General features: G+C 39.2%; 2 protein-coding genes across 8 annotated transcripts in view; one reads left to right on the top strand and one right to left on the bottom strand.

Moving 5' to 3' along the window:
- Nucleotides 1-9,344, bottom strand: part of ckap5 (cytoskeleton associated protein 5) — a 37,978-nt gene extending 28,634 nt beyond the window's left edge. For 2 of the 3 annotated variants that reach the window (XM_071490583.1, XM_071490592.1), the window contains exons 1-5: nucleotides 9,150-9,343; nucleotides 8,768-8,881; nucleotides 4,355-4,451; nucleotides 2,336-2,529; nucleotides 424-630 (exon numbers count right to left, since the gene is read on the bottom strand). In XM_071490583.1, coding sequence (XP_071346684.1) covers nucleotides 424-630; nucleotides 2,336-2,529; nucleotides 4,355-4,411 — 458 coding nt within the window. In that variant the 5' untranslated portion in view covers nucleotides 4,412-4,451; nucleotides 8,768-8,881; nucleotides 9,150-9,343. Of the gene's footprint in view, nucleotides 1-423; nucleotides 631-2,335; nucleotides 2,530-4,354; nucleotides 4,452-8,767; nucleotides 8,882-9,149 lie in introns of all 3 variants that reach the window. The other variant, XM_071490573.1, reaches the window with a different exon arrangement.
- A 2,476-nt stretch (nucleotides 9,345-11,820) lies between these two features.
- cstpp1 (centriolar satellite-associated tubulin polyglutamylase complex regulator 1) lies at nucleotides 11,821-21,362 on the top strand. Of its 5 annotated transcripts, none has more exons than XM_071490657.1 (9): nucleotides 11,821-11,896; nucleotides 12,375-12,776; nucleotides 15,385-15,515; nucleotides 16,473-16,557; nucleotides 17,165-17,250; nucleotides 17,709-17,916; nucleotides 19,222-19,331; nucleotides 19,584-19,647; nucleotides 20,209-21,362. In XM_071490657.1, the coding sequence occupies exons 4-9, from the start codon at nucleotides 16,484-16,486 to the stop codon at nucleotides 20,375-20,377; spliced, it is 711 nt and encodes a 236-aa protein (XP_071346758.1). In that variant the 5' UTR covers nucleotides 11,821-11,896; nucleotides 12,375-12,776; nucleotides 15,385-15,515; nucleotides 16,473-16,483; the 3' UTR covers nucleotides 20,378-21,362. The 5 variants fall into 5 exon arrangements, with proteins under 5 accessions (XP_071346758.1, XP_071346742.1, XP_071346733.1 ...); XM_071490632.1 differs by lacking the exons at nucleotides 11,821-11,896; nucleotides 12,375-12,776 and adding exons at nucleotides 14,209-14,432; nucleotides 14,640-14,742; XM_071490648.1 differs by lacking the exons at nucleotides 11,821-11,896; nucleotides 12,375-12,776 and adding exons at nucleotides 14,210-14,432; nucleotides 14,640-14,719.
- The last annotated feature ends 378 nt before the right edge of the window (nucleotides 21,363-21,740 follow it).

The following is a 21,740-nucleotide window of genomic DNA, read 5'->3' as shown; positions in this document are numbered from 1 at the left end:
GATTTGTCAAAAGCAGTATTTTTAATAGAGTAAACAGACACTTTAGTCAATCCATAATAAACCATACGAATGATTATGCTAAAGAAAATATTCAAGGGTTAATTACATATAAAAAGTAATCTACTTGTAGATCAATGCTATGATGATGTGACTGTTTCAATGACTGATATGCTATCGTTTTGTCTTTTGAAAGCTATCCCATTTATGGAACAAAAATGTAGTTAATATTCACATTTATCCTTGTAAACAGCAGCCAAAAGCAACTGATCTAGCATTCAGTTCCAGTTTTGTTTGTTTTAGCCTTGTTGTTGTCTATTGTCTAGTTGGTTACTAATACCTGGGTGGCCAGCAAAAAGCAGAAGAATGTGTTTATATTAAAGGTTTCTTAGTGTCGTCATTCTAACCCAGGGAAGTATCACTGACCTGAGAGCCTTCCTAAGTGTCTCGATGCAGGCCACCACTATCTTAGGGTTCTTGTTGTCCAGGCCTTTCAGAAGCTCGTCCTGAACAACCTCAGCCTTCTCTATCTCCATGTACATCAAACAGATGTCTGTACCCAGCTCCTTAGCCCGAGCCTTGGGCTGGTTGAACACTTTGGTCACCACGCCTGACACCACCTCACCTGTCGTCCTGAAACAAAGAGTATAGATACAAACACACAATTTTAGAGAACAGCTCTGTCAGATTTAGGTTGTTCCAGAGTGGAGTTAATTTTCTTCAAATTCATCTACACAAATGAATAAAGCTGTAGCTGACTTTGGCAACACAAAAGGACATAACGTTGACTGCATTTTCTGAAACTAGGAAGGTTCTGAGTGGAGTTACTTAAAAAATAAATAAAATACAAAATAAAGTGTGAGTGCAAGTGATTTTCCACTGCACAGCACAGCAAAGTAAAGTAATTTACCTATGCCACTAATGAAACTCAGGAAAGCCTGAGTCTATATTAGCAGCAACATGGCTCTGACACAGCTGAAAATGACCAGTAACAGTAAAATAATTAAAAACAACACAGGAGTGAAGCTAAACTACAAAACACAGAGATTCAGGAAGAACCTACAAAAGAACTGAGAGCTGAACAAAGAGAGACTTAAAGAGGGATTTTTCTATCTACTCTTCAGCACAGTTAACCTGTAAGGACAGACTGAAACAACTTGACTGTGTCAGCCCTCCTACCTAGCAGGACCACAGCAGCACTTTTCACCACAGTGAATAGTAAAAACACAGTAGCACAGATCATTATTTTCTCCTTATATTGTTTGTGGACAAGACAGTAGCCAAACTCCTGCTGTACATCTGGCTTCAACTGGACTGAATTCCATCTAGCTTGGTGGCTCAGCAGCACTAACAACTACAGGATTAGTGCTGAGGCTGGCTCATTGTTCACACAGACCTTTCTCACGGTGGACATTTTGACTTGACAAACACACTGGTAACAAATGATAGCTACATTTGATCAGTTCCAGTACCCTGGCATAATAAATACCTATAGTTGTGACAAAAAAGACCTTTTGTTTTGTAAGTTAACGATGGGTTGTGCCGTCAGTGCAGCTGTGAGCACCTGGGCTCAATGCACCAAGTTTGTCCTTCAACTCTCCAGCATTGTCACACCACATTCCTCTAACAGCCAGTCACCTAACCACTGACTTCACTAGTCACCACAACCCATTTCTTTTCTTTGATCATTTATTCAGCAAACAGAGAACATCTCGGTGCCAAATCAGATGACCCCCCCCACCCCCCCACCCCCACCCCCACCCCCAAAAACAAATGCACCTGGTGTCCTGAAAGCCTGCTCAACTGGCAACAGACCAACTTGAGCTGATGCATACAGTATTATCAAGACCTGCTGCCAGACCTCTCACCATAAATAACAACCAGCCAGGCATCACATTACTTGGCTGGACACCTCTACAATAAGTTACACAAAGCTTCAAAAAAAAAAAAAAAAAAAAAAAGAAGTGGGAAAGATCGTTGATTAAACTTTGCTCCTTTACAGTCATTTCAAGACTAAGGTCACGTTCAACCAACTCAAACATCCATCGGCAAAACTATAATGCAATGTTATGTTATCTAGAAAGTTGCTGCTTAACTAATTAAATACATGCAAGAACACAATCTTTTGTAGACAGCATTCTGTTTACCTCTCAAAGCTCCCATCTGTGAGTATTACAAATTGTTATGCAGTGCTTTGGTGTCTGATCTTACTCTAACACTGAACTGCATTTGACTGTCTCACTGGTCCCCTCAACATGTCCGAACTAATACAGGGCTCATGATCCCTGTGAATTCCAGGCTTTCTGACAAGTCTGCAGATGAAATTCTTGTTACTTACTTGCCAGCTACATGAGCGTTCTCAATAAAGGCCAGGGCAGCCTCCAGGCCTTTGAGCTGAGCCACAGCATTAGAATCAGTAACAAACTTCTTAATGAGTCCAAGGTACTTCCCCCACTCTGGACTCTTCTCATCTTCTATTCTCTGAAACAACTTTAGAGCCTCCTCATAACCATTCAGACGGGCTTTCCACACCTGAAGAAGAGCACAGGTCACAGAGAAAAGGGTGAGGAACAGAAAGAGAAACATACAAAGCTAAATTGGAACTTGAACTTGTCAAACCCATTCGGTCAAAGAGAAAGATTTTATGTGGGCTCATACACAGTAGAAAGCAGGACTAGCTTCCCTTGTGACATTCCTACCCATTTTAAACACTTTAAAGCCAGTATTAATAAGACTGTGTTTAGGTGGTGGTTTGATTTTTTACAGACTAATCATTCTGAGTTTGGTGTGTACATCCAAGTTTGGGCCCTGGTCAGGCTATACTCAGTTCATCTCAGTTTAGCTTGTTAATCTTGCTCTGGTTCCACTTCAACAATGAGTCGTATTTGGTTGTGGAGTCTAAAATTAACTCTCTGCCTCACATGCTCAGGAAGGGTAGAATAAATACCTGCAGGGAGGATTTCTTTAATCTGCCAAAAATAATTATTTCTATACACTTGTGGCTGAAAAAAAAAAAAATGAGGCACATCACCTCATTATAAATGGTATTTCATAGACTGAAACAAGTTATATGCTTTGAGTTAAGATCAAAATTTTCAGGCTTGGTGATTGGAGGTTTCTTGCTGACATGCAACTTTGCAAAGCTTTTGTGTAGACAGACTTGTGCCTTAACTTTTTAAAGAAATAGCCAGTATAGTCAGACTGGAGTAGTTTTAGCTAGGTGTACTGGTAACTAATGATCTTATGATTTATTTAATTTCTTTTATTAGTTTTAGTCACATGCTTTTTTTTTTTTTTTTTAATTTCCCCAAGGGATTTTTGAATTTCTTCAAGGGATTAATGAAGTATCTAACTATCTAATAAATAAAGCCAAGCGTGTGGCATTTTGGCCTGAAAAATAACAAAAACATTAATCAAAGTAGCTGCCACTTAATTTTCTGTTGATTAAGTGAATCAATTAACTTATCATCTCAGCTCTAATGAAAACATTCATAAGGGCAGGATTTGTTTCAGGCTGTTTTAGTTTTAGCCAGATGGACCTAATAAAGTGGAATCAGCACATTTCTGGCAGCAGGACAGTGTACAGTCAGGACCATTACTCCCAGTGCAACAGTGTGTCTTTAATAGTTTTTGGACAACAGTGGAGTCTACGGCAGGAAGAATAAGAGATATCAGGCTTTTATACACAGAAAATACTTATTAGTAAAAACTATTCATTGGTGGCCTGGGGATTTTCGTGGGAATCTTGAACAATGAGCAAAATATAGACTTTCATCAGCCTCAACCATCCAGGCAGAAGTTCAGAGGCGACTGGGCTGTATAAAAGCAGCTGAACAGGAGCCAGTCTGGAGGCCATTTGATGCAAAGCCATGTTTTAAGGACAAAGTTTGAGAAAAGGTAAAACCAAACTATAAATATCCAAAGAATGATATGGTATTTTATTGTTTCCCTGTTTAAATGCTTATAGTATATAGTACACTAAGATTGATGTCATGCTTGATTGGTTTACAGGATGTTAGTAAGATCTGGATTGGATTTGTGCATTAGTTTAATCCCAAACTCAAAGCCTTTTGGGGATAAGGATCCAATTAAACAGGGTAAGCAAGTCTGTAACAAACCTAATCAGGCAGTAGCTGTCTGTGCTACTTTAACTGTGAATCTCAGCATAGTTAAAGTATGAGCCACTGTAATTACCAGATGATGAATATGAGCCATTAGCTAGTAAAAACTTTACACAAAAGGAAACACTACAAATCATCATTCTCTCACAAAAGGGACACAGGTTTTTCAGGGATATCTCCTGTCATTAACTGACTTTCAAGAAATTTTAGGAAAACTGAGATAACAGAGCAGTTACCTTGTGTTCACATTTTTGGTCAATGGGAAGTTTCATCCACTCACTATCATCCCCCATGATGGCCACTAGAGGGGTTGGCTTCCCCAAAGGTTGTCAACTGGAAAACAACAAGAGTGTTATTGACACAAAATTTCATATTTACTGCTACTGTAGTTTACTGCTGATAAACAAAAACCCATATTTAAGAAAATGTGGTTTTTCAGCTGCAGCCATCTTCTCTCACGTCTGCTGAGGACATTCAACAACACAAGGACGGCACAGAACCAAATTACACTCTAGTATCTCTAATGTTTTGTTGAGATAACACACAAATACATACAACTGACCCTGCATTTACTGCAATTTCCAAATTGCCAAAAGGTTCAACTTTATACATGTCATACACATATGTAGAAGATATCATTCACCTACCTAGAGTATGTAATCTAAATCAATGTTGAACTTTTTCAGGTTACCCAAGAAAAATAGACCATATAAATGATCTCCATCCATCCATTATCTATACCGCTTATCCAAACCGGGTCGCGGGGGTGCTGGAGCCAATCCCAGCTGACATTGGGCGAGGGCAGGGTACACCCTAAACAGGTCACCAGTCTATCACAGGGCTGACATATAGAGACAAACAGCCATTCACGCTCACATTCACACTTACGGGCAATTTAGAGTCACAGATTAACCTAATGTGCATGTCTTTGACTGTGGGAGGAAGCCAGAGTACCCGGAGGGAACCCACGCAGACACAGGGAGAACATGCAAACTCCACACAGAAAGGCCCCAGGCTCAAACCCTTCTTGCTATAAGGCAACACATCTAACCACTGCACCATTAAGTGATTTTTTTTTTGTTGAAATAAACGATCAGTGGCAGCAGAATGAATATGTAAACCCTTAGGCCCTGTTCAGTCCTGGTTTTAACATCTGTCCTAGGTGATCCAATCACAAGTAGACAGCTCAGTGGACAAGTTCAGGTCTGAAGAGGGCCTTAGAAATAAACTGGTTTTCTGCACTGATTTGGTCATAAAATGTGATTTGATCTTCATCTAAATCACAAATATAGACAAACAGTGTCCCTATTCTAATATCACATGTGGATTTTCTGTTTTGAGTCATTCTGTTGTACATTTACTTTAGTGTTTTGGGTCATTGTCCTGCTGCATCACTCAGCTTCTACTGAGCTTTATCAGGTGGACAGCCACCCTGACATTATCCTGTAAGAAACCTTGATAAACTCAGGAATTCATTTTCCCCTCAATGATGTCGAACTGTGGTATTAGTGTTCAGTGCCCTTTTTACACCATACAGAGAGCTGCATGTTCTTCCCAAACAATTCAACCTTAGCTTCATCAGTCCATAAAATATTTTCCCAGGACTGTTGTAGAGAGACAAGTTGCTCTTTGGAAATTCCAGGGGCGCAGTGATGTTTTTTTTGTTTTTTTGGGGAGAGAAGCAGCCTCCTCCACGATGCCCATGGTAGAAAACCATGCTCCATGCAACAAAGCACCACGATTTATTAATAACACAAACCTTCAGTCTTGTTTCATTGACTTGACTCTGGAATTGATAACTCCTGACGCCAATTAGCTTTTGTTAATGCTATTAGCTGAGGGGTTCACATACTGTTCCCAGCCTACACTGGAAAAGTTTGAATGATTTTTTGTCAATATGAACAAGAACACTACAATGATTCGGGTGTCATTAGAAATATATATTATGTTTGTTCATAACTGTACCTTGGATGAAGGAAATTGAGGTCATCCCAAATAGTTCCTCTTGCCATTATAAATTGATTTCTACTAAATCAACCATTAATAGATTTTTGAAGCCAGCACCATTTAAGAATAACAAAATGTAAAACACAATAAATATATATAAATATGCAAATTGCGATGTGAGGCGATGGCCTGACCATCAGGAGAAATTCACACCGTATCAGATCATTAGAGTTGAGTGGATTTCCAGTTTAGCCGAACCAGTCCAGTCTAGGACCTTAAACCAGTTTGACTTTTTAATTATTTTATTAATTGGCATTTTTCATAGTGTGACAGGTTCTGGCAAATTAAAAACTAGCCTACATCAGGATTCTGTGCCGACAGCATCATCGTACTAAATCCAACTTGTATAGAGTGCCACAGGAGTGAGTCCTAAAGAGTTTTTTGAATGGGTTTTTGGTTAGATGGCTGAAATGAGGTCTGTGATTAACACTAGTTCAATAACGTTTTATTCCATGACATGAAATACACCAACAAATACCCCCATCATGACTTTTACGGCCGGTTCCTAACAAGTGGCTGAACAAGACTACAGAGGTTGTAGTCAGGGATGTAAACATCGTCAACACTGAACATGGAAACCCATCTTCTCACCAGGCCACTTGTAGAAAATGTAAGCGTGCCAAATCAAACTACAAGTAGGAAGTTTAGTTTGCTGGGTCAAATGAGACACCTAGTGGTAAAATTTGGTACACCAGTCCCTTCCGGTTCTTGGCTTAATAACAAACCAGACTGAAAATTTTTACACCTGCCCAACCTTACAGATAACCAACCATAGAGCCAATAATATCAGCTTCCCTGGGTATCAGTTTGGTTCTAGTTTGTACTTAAAATTACATTTCATAACATTTGCATAAATTTACATTTTTTTTACTGTAGTGTTGTGATGCAGATCCCATAAAACGGAGAAAATGTTTTACCATTAAACTTGTAAAATACATTATGACTATTATGAAAAAAAAAGAAAAATGTTATCTGTATTACTATGTTCCAACTAGGCAAAATCTTTCCATTAACATGTCATTTGGTGCAATAAGAAACCATTTTTGGCCATAAAAGAGATTCCAACTTGTGGATAGTCATTTCTTCAGCTGCAGTTTGTATCAGCCACTTATTTACATACACTTACTTTCACTTGAAAGCATAACCATGTGACTGTCTAATGCACATTCAGGGAGTGGCTATGGGATCATATTTCATATTGATCCAATCCAGTCTGGATAAACGGGCTGAAGACATTAGACATCTCTTCAAAATACTGTGGGGCATGTTGATCCATCATAGTATCCTTAAAAATGTACGTGCCACAAATGTGTGACACAAAAACCATAGCAGAACTCTGCATGGAGAGAGCGCCAAATTCCATTAAAAGACAACTCCTAATTCAACACGACCTTCATGTTCATAAGACACGGAAGGTTCTTCATGCACCTAAACTATCAAGCACTACCTCATTTGAAAACAATACAGTTTAAGAAAAGAACCTTATTGTCAGGTACCATTGCTCTCTAACATACAACTTAAAGTTCTGATATAAACAAACTACACGAATATCTCTTTAGCCAATGTTAAATGTGGCATTGGTATGTGTGAAGGAGCAAAATACTGAAACTGTAAACCTGCTAATCTGTCAGTATTATTTTTATATAAACACTAAGTCGTTGACAGAGTGATGATATTTTGTTCAAGCAGGTTAATGTTGTTTACATACACAGTTTAAACTATGGGTGGGTGACAGAAGCTAAGAAACTCATGACGGCTATAATGACCAAACAAGCACAAGTATTAAAAGTTCACTCCTTCACTTATAAATATTTAACTGTAATGAGGCTTTTACGATCAATAAAAGACTACATTAATGTAGATTTCAATAACATTACAATCACAGAAGACAACATGTCACACACAAGACTATATTACTGTATCACCCAGCCGTAACCTGAATCACACATTTTGTTTCTGTAACGTAAAAGCAATGTTAACTAAATTGTGACCTGTATTCAAGAATAAACGAAGAACAGCCTGAAGTATCACTGCATTTTGACTAAATACCTAAAAACTGGAGTCCACATACAGCCACCCTCCGTGCACCCAGGCTGCACCCTCAAATGGAGCCAGTCATAACCAATTAGATTTGCAACCGTTTGCAAGCTGTGCTATCATCTAACCATTTCCCTAATTGTCATTAATAGTATTATCAGTTTTCTCAGACTGGGAGTGGTCAGCATCTTAACTAGCTGTCGATATACTAGTAAGATGAACGCCATTAACTAGCTAACTTAGCAACAACAATGACAGTTGCTATGTGCACGTTAAGCCGCTCTCTCTGGTTAGCTCCTCTTCGGTAAAATATACAAGCAGCTTACGCTGACAACAGACGTCTGTCTCCTTGACGTGTGTGGTATAAACTTATTAGGTCGAAAAAATGTTCACAGCGAGACCATACTGTTTGCTAGCAGTCGGTAGCCGCCGTTAGCTTCTTAGAAACAAGGCTATGAGCTAATCTTCCATCCGCGCCAATACAGCCAGGCCTAACAACGCAGTTAACAACGACAGCTGCAGAAACACAAAAACCTAACATACTGGTTCTGAGTCAAATACGAGTTAAACAAAAATAAGAAAATTATTTTATATCGCTAAGTTACCTGGTTGCGTCTCTAGGAGACAATACGGCGCTGGAAGTCCAGTTAGATGGGGATGATAATGGAATCACTACGGAGCAGCCCAGCCGAGCTTTATACAAGCGTTCCCAGTACCACCTACAAGACAAGACAAAGCTTCCGTTTCAAAATAAAGCTAACAGTTCAAAGGTTTCGCGCTGATACAAAATATCGAATTAATTAACATATATTTTGTACTGGTTGGCATCCTTAATAAATTAACACTGCGGAATACAGTTTCATTTATTTATGTATCTTAACTGTGCAACTGAAAAATTTTGAACTCTTATTTTAAGTATGAATTAACGCCAATTTCCGGTTCCATCGTTGTTGCCTACTTCCAACTTGTTTGCAGTTTTTGAATTACCTCCAAGGGCGGAGAGACAGAAGAAGGGCGGATACAGGGGGACCGCCTTGACTGTGTCACTCTGGTGTTGAATCAAACTTTATATACAGCCTCGCTGCATGAAGAGTCAAATACAGACCATGAAACACCAGCACGGACTACAAAATGTTGTGCTGTCGTCTGACACGTTTACATCTTACTCATCAGCCATAGTATAATTAGCTTCCTTGTTTGTCACCAGACGAAGTCATTGATTGGTTACATTTGAACTATGCCACGCCCTCAAAATATGAAACTCATTTGCCGATTGGAGCATTGCATGAATCGCTTATCTTTGGATGAGATTTGATTGGCTAATGTAATTTAAGCATTCCCTATGAAAATATTTCTATTATAGGTGCATTTCATTTAATATTACATGCTCATGCTTGTGTTTGAGGGTTATTCAGCCAGTTGCACGTATGTATTACTTAATTATTCTGACACACTAGTAGCCCTCTGGACTGAACTGGTGACATTTTGACTTAACTATCTTTTGGACACTTCTTTCTGTGAAGCTTGGATTATTTTGGATGTGGAGAGTCAGTCAGACTTTGCTAAGGGTCTAGTATCATCGGATAATCCGTAATTCATTTGTTTCAAAATCAAAACAGAAACACTGTTGGTGTCAGAATCAAAAAACGAAAAAACAATCATAAATGGTCCGTTTTTGGGTTTTGCTTTTATCAATTTTTGTTTGAAACCAAAAACCGACTTCAAATAGTTTTACTTGGTTTTGCCTAACCCCAAAATGAAAAACGAACTCATATGGTCCATGTGTTTTTTGTCTTCAAACAAGAAATGAGAAAACCAAATTCAATAAATGGTCAAATTTTTCTTCATGCAATTTCAATCATTCATTTCTCATCTGGCAAAGACAGTCGAACGCTGGACAGATAGCAAACGGAAGCGAAGTTAAAAAAGTCCAAATAAAAGCCAAGAGGACATAAAAGTGTAACACTGAGCAAGCACAGGATCTATACAGTCTATGACCTATACCAGGGCAATGTTAGACGATAGGTGGATTGATAAATACAAACAAATAAACAAATGCATACATAGGCTACATAATTAAATGTGTTTTATTGTTTTATCTTTTAATGTAGACATGAAATATCTTATATTCAAAAAGTGTGGGATAGCCCATATCAGTGGTTCTCAAAGTGGGACCGGGTTCCTGGGGGGTCCCCGGCAAAAAGGGGATAATTTATTTTCATTTACACATAATTCCATCCATAAGTAACACTGACAGAATTTTGGTCATGGGTTTTAAACAGTGTCTGTAATAAAATATCTAAAGGCAAAAATCTTATCAGATGGAGGACCCTGGGACAAAATCTTATCAAATGGGGGTCCATGGTCTACTTTGTGTCAGTTCAGTGTCCAAAATCTGAAAAAGTTTGAGAACAGTGATATATATTACTTAGTTGGTTAGTATGAACAAAAGCTTATATATGAAAATAGCAGCTGGTCACTTGAGACAAATAGCGTTGTCTAAAGTGACCAGCTGTTCAGGGGGTGACCAGCAGTCAAACTCAGCTGCTCAGAACTTCTCCTGCTTTCATCTGTCATTAGTAAGTGACCTTCAAATGTTTTTATTTTCTTCTTAAATTATCATATACATTATCTTTCCATCCATCACACAAAGTCATGTAATCATTTTTGTTGTGTAAAGTTTCACATTTCTTTACACAACTTTAGTTAGCCTAGCTAGCAATCACTAGCACTCAGCTACCCTTACACATTTGCTATTGATAATGGTAACGTTACATGAGTGTGAAAGTGCTGCAGTGTCAGTGTGTTGTTCAATGCCTGTTCACATGTAGTGTTTAATTTTTGGATTTGCTTGCAGTACCCACCATTTTACTGTAAATATCCGTTAGTTACTAATGACGTTAAAGTACCTCCAAGGAATAATGGTAGGTAGGTAAGAATGTCAGCTGTCAGTGGTTGTAGATATATGCATGTCATTGCTTTACCTGAATGTGAAAACAAGACTAGGTGAAAACCTAGTATGTGTCTGGACCGGCTATGGTCAAATCCTGATTTTAGAAATGCAACGTCATCTGACAAAATCACCAAACACATAAATTAAAGACAAAGACTGAGCTGTGATTTCAGCTGTATTTATTTATAGAATGATCACATAGAGAGAAAGTTATAAGAGATAGACAATCTTTCTTTTTTTAAGTTATTATTTCAGGCTATTCTATTGCAGATCCCAGTCTGGTACCTGGTAGACCTGGTAGGACCAGGGTTCAAGCATGGCCTCTGGCCCTTTGATGCATGTCATCCTCTTTCCCTTTCCGGTCTCTTTCTCTCATACTATGACTGTAATAAAGGCAAAAGCCTGAAAAATTAACTGAAAAAAGAAGGATTTTCTGTCTTCTGTTCTTCTGACCTTCTCTCTGTTCACTCATTCTATAACTAAATATAGCCGAAATCACAGCACAGTCTTTGCCTTCAATTTATGTCTTTGGTCATTTTGTCAGTAATAGAATCCGAATTTGACCACAGCCGGTCAGGCCATATACTAGGTTTTGACCTAGTCTTGTTATTATTTCCATGTTGTGTTTAAATGAGCACTAATCCTAAGAGCCAAAAGGACTTGGGGGATAAAGAGTGGATGGTGCAGCTGAGCTTTCCAGCTCTTGGGTTTGGCCTTCTGGAAGAGGCAACAGACCAGCCCCAAGGCAGTGGCCTGGAAGTGGCCTGACCTTTTTCAGGAGGTAAAGTGTAGCAAAATATGTACCTATACTTACTACAGTCTGTCACTCAGTCTGCTGCTAAAGACCCTGCAGTCTGCAACAACAGACAACAACCTGAAGGTTGGTGGTTGCGAGGCTGCTTCCTCCCAGGCTGTTGCCACCATGCCACAGCCCAGTGTCTCCTCCACACTTAATTCAGGATCACCTGATGAGTCCGGGGTATGTACACTAATGAACATGTGTAAAGAAATGAAGTGACTGTATCTGCATTTCTTTCCCCTTCACTGTTGTCAAATTTTGTTGCTCATCTCGATTTTTTTCAGGCTGTGGATGACTCTGGTGTGCCAGGACAAAGCTGACAGCTTGGCAGAGTATCTGGTGGAGCTGAGAAACCAGCCCTAACCAACCAGTAGCTCAGGAACATTTTTTGTCTTGCTACTTTTTCTCTATACATGTGTTTTTGTTTTCTTATGTGCTGTTATGTTCTCTCTCTGCTTAGGTGAGCAACATTGTCGCTCTGTGACAGAACCTGTTGGACCATGACAAGCAGAGGGTGGTGTCTGCTGCCAGGTTCCGGTCACCAAGAAGAAGCAGGAGTTCACTCCAGTGGTGGAGAGTGTGAGGAGACACACACTCACCACCACTGCCCCTTTTGACCAGTGGCCAGATTGCTGCTACCTGAATGAGACCATCTGTCGAGCTCTGTGCCATCCACTGCAGTCCCAAAAAGAGGGAGACTGGCACAGTGTTCAGATTTAATCTCATCCTGGAGGACTGCAGGAAAATCAGGCACACATTCTGACTTATGGTTATAGTAATAGACCTGCAGCTGATGGACGTGAGCCACGCAAGCCAAGTGTGGTGGCACAACAAGAGAGTGAAGCAGGAAATCAAAAATAAGGTAAGGTAATCCTTTATTTAGTACCAGAGTGGGGAAATTTGTGGTGTTACAGCAGCAAAGTAACTTAACCCAATTTCACCCTTGGGAGCAATGAAGTATTTGGATTCTGATTCTGAAAGTGAACAGTGCAGAGAGAAAAACATGTCCAATTCGATATTTAAATAGAACAAAAAATTGCAGCAAACATGACATATTTCAGAGTGGCTTCACAGGTGCCTGTGCTGATATCAATTTTTAACAGGTGCGACGTGTCAGCCAATACATGGTAGTTAAGCAGTTGAGAAAATGTAGTACCAAAGGAAAGTGCTGTTTGGATGGGAAGATAAAGCACTGAAAATATTATAAATGAAGCCAACATTTAAAAAGATATTGGATTCTTTCAGTGGGTATCTATTAAAGGTGTCTGAAACACGGTTTTCTGCCGGCCCCATGCACAGCAGCACCTCACTCTGCTAGTGTACCGTGTTTGCAGCAGTTTTGAGTCCTCTTTTTAGTGCAGGTCAAAGTTAAGCGGCATCACAGTCTTTTCTTCTGTGATTCCTTCTGTCTTCTTCTTTTCTCTCCCAGTTTCTTCTTTTCTGTTTCCACTTGGAAGAAATATGTTGTACGATCTGACAAGAGGACAGTTGGCTGTGTCAAAGATGTTCTGCGTTCACCTGCTGCAAGACTGTATTCTTCCTCTTCCACATACAGTGGAAATTTTTCCACATGTCGGGAAGAAAAGAATTTAACTAAGGAAGAAAAACTCTGAAATGCAGCTCATCCAGCCGGGTCCACTTTGTCCAGTCTAACATTAGAACTTTGATGACTTTGATACACCATCAGGATGATGTGATGTGAAGGTGTAGCAGTAATAAATGTTACAATCACAGAATTGTAAGTGTTATTTGATTTGAACTGAACTTCTTTTGGTCCTCACCTCAAATGTTATGAAATAAACAGTTATACTGAACTTCTTACACTGTTAGTTCTGTTAAAACAGTTAGTTGGTTGTTAGCAGTTGAAAAACCCTTTAAAGTTCACTTACCTTTTCCATCTGCGCTGTGAATGTATAATGGCTGAGTTGAATACGGACACAAAGGGTATAATTTTTTCTGTGATATTAGTTTAGGGAGGCTGTGCTTGTCTGTGGTCCTTGTGACTTAGATACAAATCTGATCACATTTTATGTCAATTTAAAGTTTTTTCAGTTCATTTACATCTGTAAATCCTAAAGTCACTTCATCATACAGTATATCCATACTTTACTACTACTACTACTACTACTACTCCCACTACTACTACTCCTACTACTACTACTACTACTACTAATAATAATAATAATAATAATAATAATAATTATTATTATTATTATTATTATTATTATTATTATCTGGAAAACAATAAAGGAACCCTTGTTTGCTATGTTGTTCGGGGGAGTTAGTTAATGTAGCTCACAACATCCCCTTGTTTCCATGGAAGCCCACCATGTCGGACAGTGTATGAGGGTTAGCAAAATCTCAAGGCTACAAAAATGACGTATTGAGTAGTAAACAGAAACAGCAGTCTTGCCGATTATAGCCACAGACATAAAGTTAATTTACGTACGTTTATCTCCTGAAAACACAACCAGAATGAACCGTTTCAATTCCACCGTTTCTGTTGACGAATACCTCGGTAGGTTTTTTGTTCGCTGTTAGCTGTGCAGTGTTAATAGTTTAGCTCTTTAGCTGCTGCGCATTTTCATTTCACAGTCGTGAGCTAGCTATTAATCGCTGTCTCTTTCAGAATCTGTATATTTTCAATGGATTTACTGAAGCCATCAGCGAACTGTTAGCGTCTGCTTCTTCGGTGTGATTGTGGGTGTGTTTGTTTCTCTTGCAGCGGACAGTAACGTGTTGTTCTATCTGAACGATGCAGTGACCCAGCTGCTGGAGCATAAAGAGGAATACACCCAGTTTGGGGTGATCCGCTACTTTGCTGAGTAGTATGTTACTCTAATACACATCTAGTCACCCAGCTACATGTAGGGAGAGGCTTCCTCTGTAGGTGTGGACAGCAGACTGATGTAGGCTTTGGGAGGCTAATACAAACATGATTAATGGAAAAAAAGGACAGAAAATCGTGGAACTGAAAATTATGGACAAATTGGCATGCATTTTCATAATGTAACCCCAACACTACTTATCCAACATTAGGCATGCTCTGTGTAGTCATATTCATTTAATCACAATTGCGGTGGTGAGTTTGCATTGTAGGAAATATTCTAAACCAGTACTAACATATGACTACCTGTTTACCCCATAAAACACGTTTATCTGAGCACGTTTCTATATATATGAAAGTCTTTGAATGTTTAAAATCAAAATACAATGCATGAATGTACACCGCCTTTGTAAATGTGATGCAGAAAGCCTGTGTTGCACATTAACCCGTCCCACTCGTGTGATGATTGTACTGTATGTAGCTATTGTCATTTAAACAAAACTAGAAACTGTCGTGTTAGCTGAGATAGTTGGGATAGTAAACACAGCATAGTGCATCTTGTATGTAGCTGACTGATTACATGAATTTTGAGATAGGGTTAAATGTTGCTTCTTTTTGTTAATATGCATGTGTGTGTCTGTAGTTTCAGCAGTGTGAAGAACAGTAACCACATCCTCTTCAGAGAATACAACTACATCAGAGCCACTCCTCATAACAGAGCCTCCTTCATCAGAGTCTTCTGGAGGTGCTACAGACAGATTGGCAAGAGTGGAGGTGAGTGAGAGATATTTAGGATGGAAGCTTCTCTGTTTAGATAGCTGTATTTGACTATAATTGTGTTTACATAAATGTCCCTTTCTCTATACAGTTGTGTGCAAATTTGACAGCTGTGGTTCAATTTAGTTGATTTTTGAAGTGAAAAGAAGTGAATACACCTGCAGTAAACAGACATTTAAAACGAGCCTTTACTGACTTGAGTTGCCATGAAGAATTGTGTGATGACAGTTCCAGAGCTGACACTTCACACTTTGACACTTTGACTCTTCAAACTTTGTGGAAACACTCAGCAACCACAAGCTCCTCTAAGCAACTGACTGATGATCTGTAAACGAAGCTCATTGATGCCTACAAAGCAGAGGAGGCTATAAAAAAGTAAAGTGCTTCCATCTTGAAATTCCCACTGTCAGAAATATCATTAAGACATGGGAGTTTTGGGGAACCGCTGTGAACTGGTTGTTGTGTGCTGGAAACGACAGCCGCCGCTGTTAGCTATCTAGCTAGCATTTGCGTTATCATTACACATTACCAAATCGTTACAGATTGCTAAATTAACACAATAAACATACTGATGGCTTCTATGCTCTCGTGGGAATTGTTGGGTCTCTTTCTCTCCTATATTTTAAAGAGAAGGTCTTGACCTCATCCAGTTGGAAAGTGCCTTGAGATAATTGTTTTTGTGATTTGGGGCTATATAAGTAAAACTTGATTTGATTTGATTTTATGTGACAAAGGTATAGAGGTACTTAGGCTTGGTTTAAAACCCATATCTCACAAATCAAGAATCATATCGTAAATCCTAGTTATTATAGATTGGTTGTTTGAATTAATAGTATTAAGTATTTATTGATTTATTTGCAAAATCCACTTGGCTTCACTTGCAGATCTATAACATTTAAGTCAGTGGACCGCTGTTGTGTATTGTGTAACTAAAATTAATATTGTGTCTTCTAGACTTACTGTCCATGATTGAGTACAGGTCTCTGCTTCAGTTACTGTGTCCAGACTTCCCAGTGGAGATGGTACAGAGTGCAGCCAGGTGAGTACACGGACACCCTACAGACAAAACACTACGCTCTTACCATTCAATACATTTTATTACTTCAACGAACTCTTTGACCAAGATTTCATTCTACTGTTGTTCATGAATCCAAAGAGGTCACAACATTGTTTGTTTGTCCACCACAGCTTTGATATTGCATACTGCGAAATACTGAAATAGCAATTAGTAGTATGAAGTGCACCCTATATTGTAATCGTACGGATTTGGGCCACAGCATTAAAATTGTTTTTAAGTACACACAGTCTTTGTCATGTATTGTGTGTGTACAGTACATGACCGTTAAAGCTAAATGATCTAAGATGAACATATAATATTATCTTTCAGTCATTGTGTGCAGAATCCTCTCTCCCTCTGTTCTTCACATTTCATGTCTAGTATTTTAAAATTTATTTTAACACTGCATAACCTTCACATTTTTATGCCTCTGCATCAACGAAGAGATTCGAATTTTGTGGTCAAAGGTCACCGTTTCCTCACAAAACACGGTCACTCTGGATGAACTCCAGAAAGCACCGCTGGACTTCACTGGTTGCCAGTAGACTGGTATAAACTGTTATTAACTGCTTCTTTCCTTGTCCTGCAGAATTGTTCTGATGGACGACGCCATAGATTGTTTGATGTCTTTCTCTGACTTCCTTTATGCCTTCCAGCTGCAGTTCTACTACCAAGGTACAACAGAAACTACATTCAGTTCACTCAGTTTGGCTGTAACCGTTATTGATGATGAGGTGTCTTCATGATGAGCATTTATTTCTACTTATTTATCAGTAGAATCAAATTTTAATAAGTTAGAATCCTCTATGTTGGACTCCCTGCGCTCATGTTTTGAACATAATTTATTAAAAACTCAAATTTTATACCTGTGGTCAATTTGTTAAACTTTGACCATTTTACATTACTGATACTGTTTATCCCGTTATCAGATAAAACTCTGAAAAAATTACACTCTGTTGAGGAAACGTCTTGTACACAACACTGGAATTATTTCTGTGCTCAGAAAAATAATAATAGAAACCTATTAACTCGCAGTAGTGAGGGAGGAATGTTTATATCAGAAATGAACCATGTGAGTAAAACACAATTAAACCCCCTAACATCTCTCTTCCCATCATCCCCTCTGTGCGTAGAGTTCCTGCACAGTGTGCTGATGATCTACCAGGATCTGTTAGCAGGGAAGAGTCCTAACACTGTTATCGTCCCCACCTCCACCTCCATTGAGCAGCTCCCCTCTGTGACTGCAGAGGAGAATGATAAGGAGCGGCAGCAGCAAGACGGGGTGGAGCCGACCACTCTGGCTCAGTGTATAGACGCCCTCTGTGATAGGTTCAAACACAGGTAAAACACGCGTACACATTCCAGTCGTAACTCACTGGGACCAGAAACCCTCAGAAAACTTTCTTTAATGTTAAATGCATTTGGTATTAACAAGAAAAGACATCACTGCCAGAACATGGAAGGCCAGAGAGGCCAAAAAAAAATAATGTCATCTTAAGTCACATGTTGACAGTGGTGAGTTATTAACATGGCATTAACATGACAATTTGGCATGTTAATGACACGTAAAGAATGTATTGACAAGAGGATGTAGCTGTGCCTCAGGAGGTAGACTGGGTCGTCCATTAATGGCCAGGTTGGCGGCGTCCATGTATCAAATATCCTTGAGCAAGAAACTGGACCTTGAGTTGCTCCCGATGGGCAGGCCAGCACCTTGCATGGCTCTGGTGTCTGAGTGTGTCTGTGCATGGGTGAAGGGGATGAAAAAGTTGAAGTCACTTTGTCTGTTGAGTCCATTTACGGCACATTAATTAGATAACGCATGGACAACATGTAGATAATGTGTTGTTAGTGTGTTCCTTATGTAAAATTTGCATTTAAATAACTTAAGAGAAATTAAACTGAATAAGAATTGTCATTGAAATAAATATAGCATGTAGCACTGAATAAAATTAATGTTTACATGCACATAAAATACATTTAATAAAGTTACAAATTACACACTTCCATTAAATTACCTGTAGACCCTACTGTAATTGCACAGCTTGACTCTTGACTCACATATTTCAATTTAGATGTGATGCGAAGGTGTAGCAGTAATAAAGGTTAACAATTGTTTGTGTCTCATGCAAACAGTGGTTATTTGATGTGAACGGAACTAAATCAACATTTGTGTTTTAAACACATCAGTCTGTCAGTGTAGAGGTTTAGTCACATGTCAAAAGCAGATGATGTTTATCACCTCACCAACTGACATCATTGAGCATCTGTCAGGTGTAAAGTTATGTCTTAATGTCAGTATTGTACATGTGTTTAGTTACTTCTTTGTATGGTTAAGGTAATTAGATTTTGTTAGTGTTGTTCATTTAGTAGTTAAATTAAAGTTGTTGCTTTAAGTAAAAGTTGCAGTTACCTGAGACTTGCAGATCCACTGGCTTACAACAGATATCTAAGCTTGCTGACGGCTCTTATTTTAACCGTGGAACTGGTCACTGTGTCTCAGGAGGTGGAGCTGCTTCCATGTCTTGCTGTCCATATGTCAAAAGAGTGTGTGTGACAAACAGGTGTGGTGTTACTGAGCTCTAATTGTAGCACATTTGTCGTTATGTGTGTGTCTTAGCTGAGAGTTTTTGTGTTTGTGTGAAGTCATCCTTCCAGGTCCTGTATGAGGGAAATACTAGAAGAAACTGACAAAGTCTGTTACTACAGCTTCCTCATGAGCCTGGCTAAACATGAGACCATCAACCAAACTATTGGTAGGTTTAACGTCACACATTACCCTCTTCCTCCTTAGTTCTTAGAGCTATTGGGTAATTTAATATAATATATATTTTTAGTCACTATTCAGTATATTCTCATGTTATAAACTTGTTGGCAAAGATTTGGTTGTTACACATCCAGCAGACACAGAGCAACATTAGAGGTCATGTTTGTCTCCACCTGATGAATGAAATATTGAGTCTTCAGCTCTGTTTGTTTTCTGGTCATTAATACAAGTGTTTCTGCAGGAGCGTTACCCAGCAGGGCAGAGCTACTCATTGATCCAGAGATGGACCAGGAACTAGACAAACTGTGAGAGCACACACACACACACACACACACACACACACACACACACACACACACACACACACACACACACACACACACACACATACTTGTACTTCCATCTTTGTGAGGACACTCATTGACATAATGCATTCCCTAGCCCCTTACCCTAACCTTAACCATCACAACTGAGTGCCTAACCCTAACCCTAACCTTAACCTAAACCTAATTCTAACCATAACTCTAAAACCAAGTCTTAACCCTCAAAATGTGATTTGAAGGTGTCTCAAAAAGTGAGGACCGGCCAAAATGTCCTCACTTTCCCAAAATGTCCTCACTCTGTTAGTAAAATACTTTTTTTTGGTCCTTACTATGTAGCAAGTACAAGTACACACACACACACACACGTGTATCAACAGGCACTTCCTGTACAATATGCTGTTTACTGTACATGGTGACTGTTTCTTAACAAACCGACACATTTTAACATGCTTTGTCACTTTCATGTATTTGTCCTTTGCTTCCTCTATTTGTCCTTTGCTTCCTGTCTTCTCCTTACATCTCCTCTTGTCTCTTTCTATCCAGAATCGCCCAGATCTCAGTGAGTCCAGGCAGCAACAGCAGTGGCAGTGCAGTGGGGGGGCTGAAGGAGATGCAGAGGAAGGCCTCCCCCAGGAGGAACATCCACCACAGGAGGAAGATGGAGGTGGAAAGCGACGGCTCCACAGAAGAGACTGACTCCTCTGAGAACTGACCTTTGACCTTCCATGACCAACTTTCTTGACCATTATTTGTTATGTAAACTCACATACTAGTAGACAAGTGCACATCAGTGCAACAGCACCCTCCACCCTGTGATAGTATATTAACTGTATTTTTGTCCATAAGCATTGTCCAGAATATTCACTGCTGATGCTTCGTTTTGCTCTGTTCATGCTGTGTGGTCCTGATGATGTGCACGTCATCTGTCTGCACATGGTCGCATGACAAAACCACTGCTGTGTGGCTGCAGTGTGTTTTGAATTTTACTGTAATCTCTCCAAACAAAATGGTTGTTTTCCAATAATTTTTGGTTTGCTAGTAATGAGAACTATTACCAAGTTGAGTAGCAGTGACAACACTCCAGTCATAATGACAAGTATTTACAATTTAACTGAAATTCTACATGTTGGTGAAGCCTCTGACATGACATCTAAACAATACCATCATGAAACACAAAACTCTCCACTCAGTGGCTCCTTATTAAGAAACAAGGAAGGTTTTATTGCTGGTTTTACAGACTGACAGGAACATCTGTCATATTCGAGTTTGAACTCTTGCCTGGAAATGATTTATTTATTTTTCATAAAAAGCTGCACCTGATGTTTGCAAACTGGCCTTACCTATTGTCTTATCATCACTCTGTGGATGGATGTACTCTGCTGCTGTTAAAAGGATGGCAACAACCTTGGGCATTGACATTATCAGTTTCCTGAACAAGCAACATTGATTGAAATAGCAGATAAAGGTTCTCTGTGTTTCCTAATGCTAGTGTTGAGCATGTGAAAGAACCTGAGCTCTGAACAATGACAGGAAATTGCCTGTTCATAACCCACATCGTAAACAACTCAACTATGACCTGTAATAATTATTAATATGTTTATTATGATATGAATGTGATATGTGAATGTGATATTGCATGTATGGAGATCCTCGCTCACACTGTGAATAATAAAGATGTAACTGATGTAACCTGGTCACTGCTGGCTCATATCTGAGATATTGGTTTTAAAGAGTCTTCACCTCCCCCAAAACTGGGGGACATGAAATAGGTGAACGTTTTGTAACACACCTTATGTTAATAAAGCAATATCACGCTAGAGGAAGGGATGTACTGAATATGGCTGTAATTCGCTGAGGCCAAGGGCCGACTATCACGACCTCGGGCGTGATATGACAGTGAACAGTAATAAGCAACAACAGATTGTGATTTGTTTCTTTAATTCTTTATTTGGCTATGGCATAGCTGCTATGCCAACACCAGCAGTTCCACAGCTGGACTTGTACTGGACTGTTGCTAAGCAACACTTAAACATTTTCCTGACCTGCACACTAGCTTGCTACTTTACCTCAGGGCA

The sequence above is a fragment of the Trachinotus anak genome, unplaced genomic scaffold (genome assembly GCF_046630095.1).
Source record: "Trachinotus anak isolate AG129_WGS33_773 ecotype Australia unplaced genomic scaffold, CSIRO_AGI_Tana_v1 ptg000002l, whole genome shotgun sequence".
Classification (NCBI taxonomy): domain Eukaryota; kingdom Metazoa; phylum Chordata; class Actinopteri; order Carangiformes; family Carangidae; genus Trachinotus; species Trachinotus anak.
The sequence above is the reverse complement of the archived record's forward strand: the minus strand, read 5'-3'. Positions and strand labels throughout refer to the sequence as shown.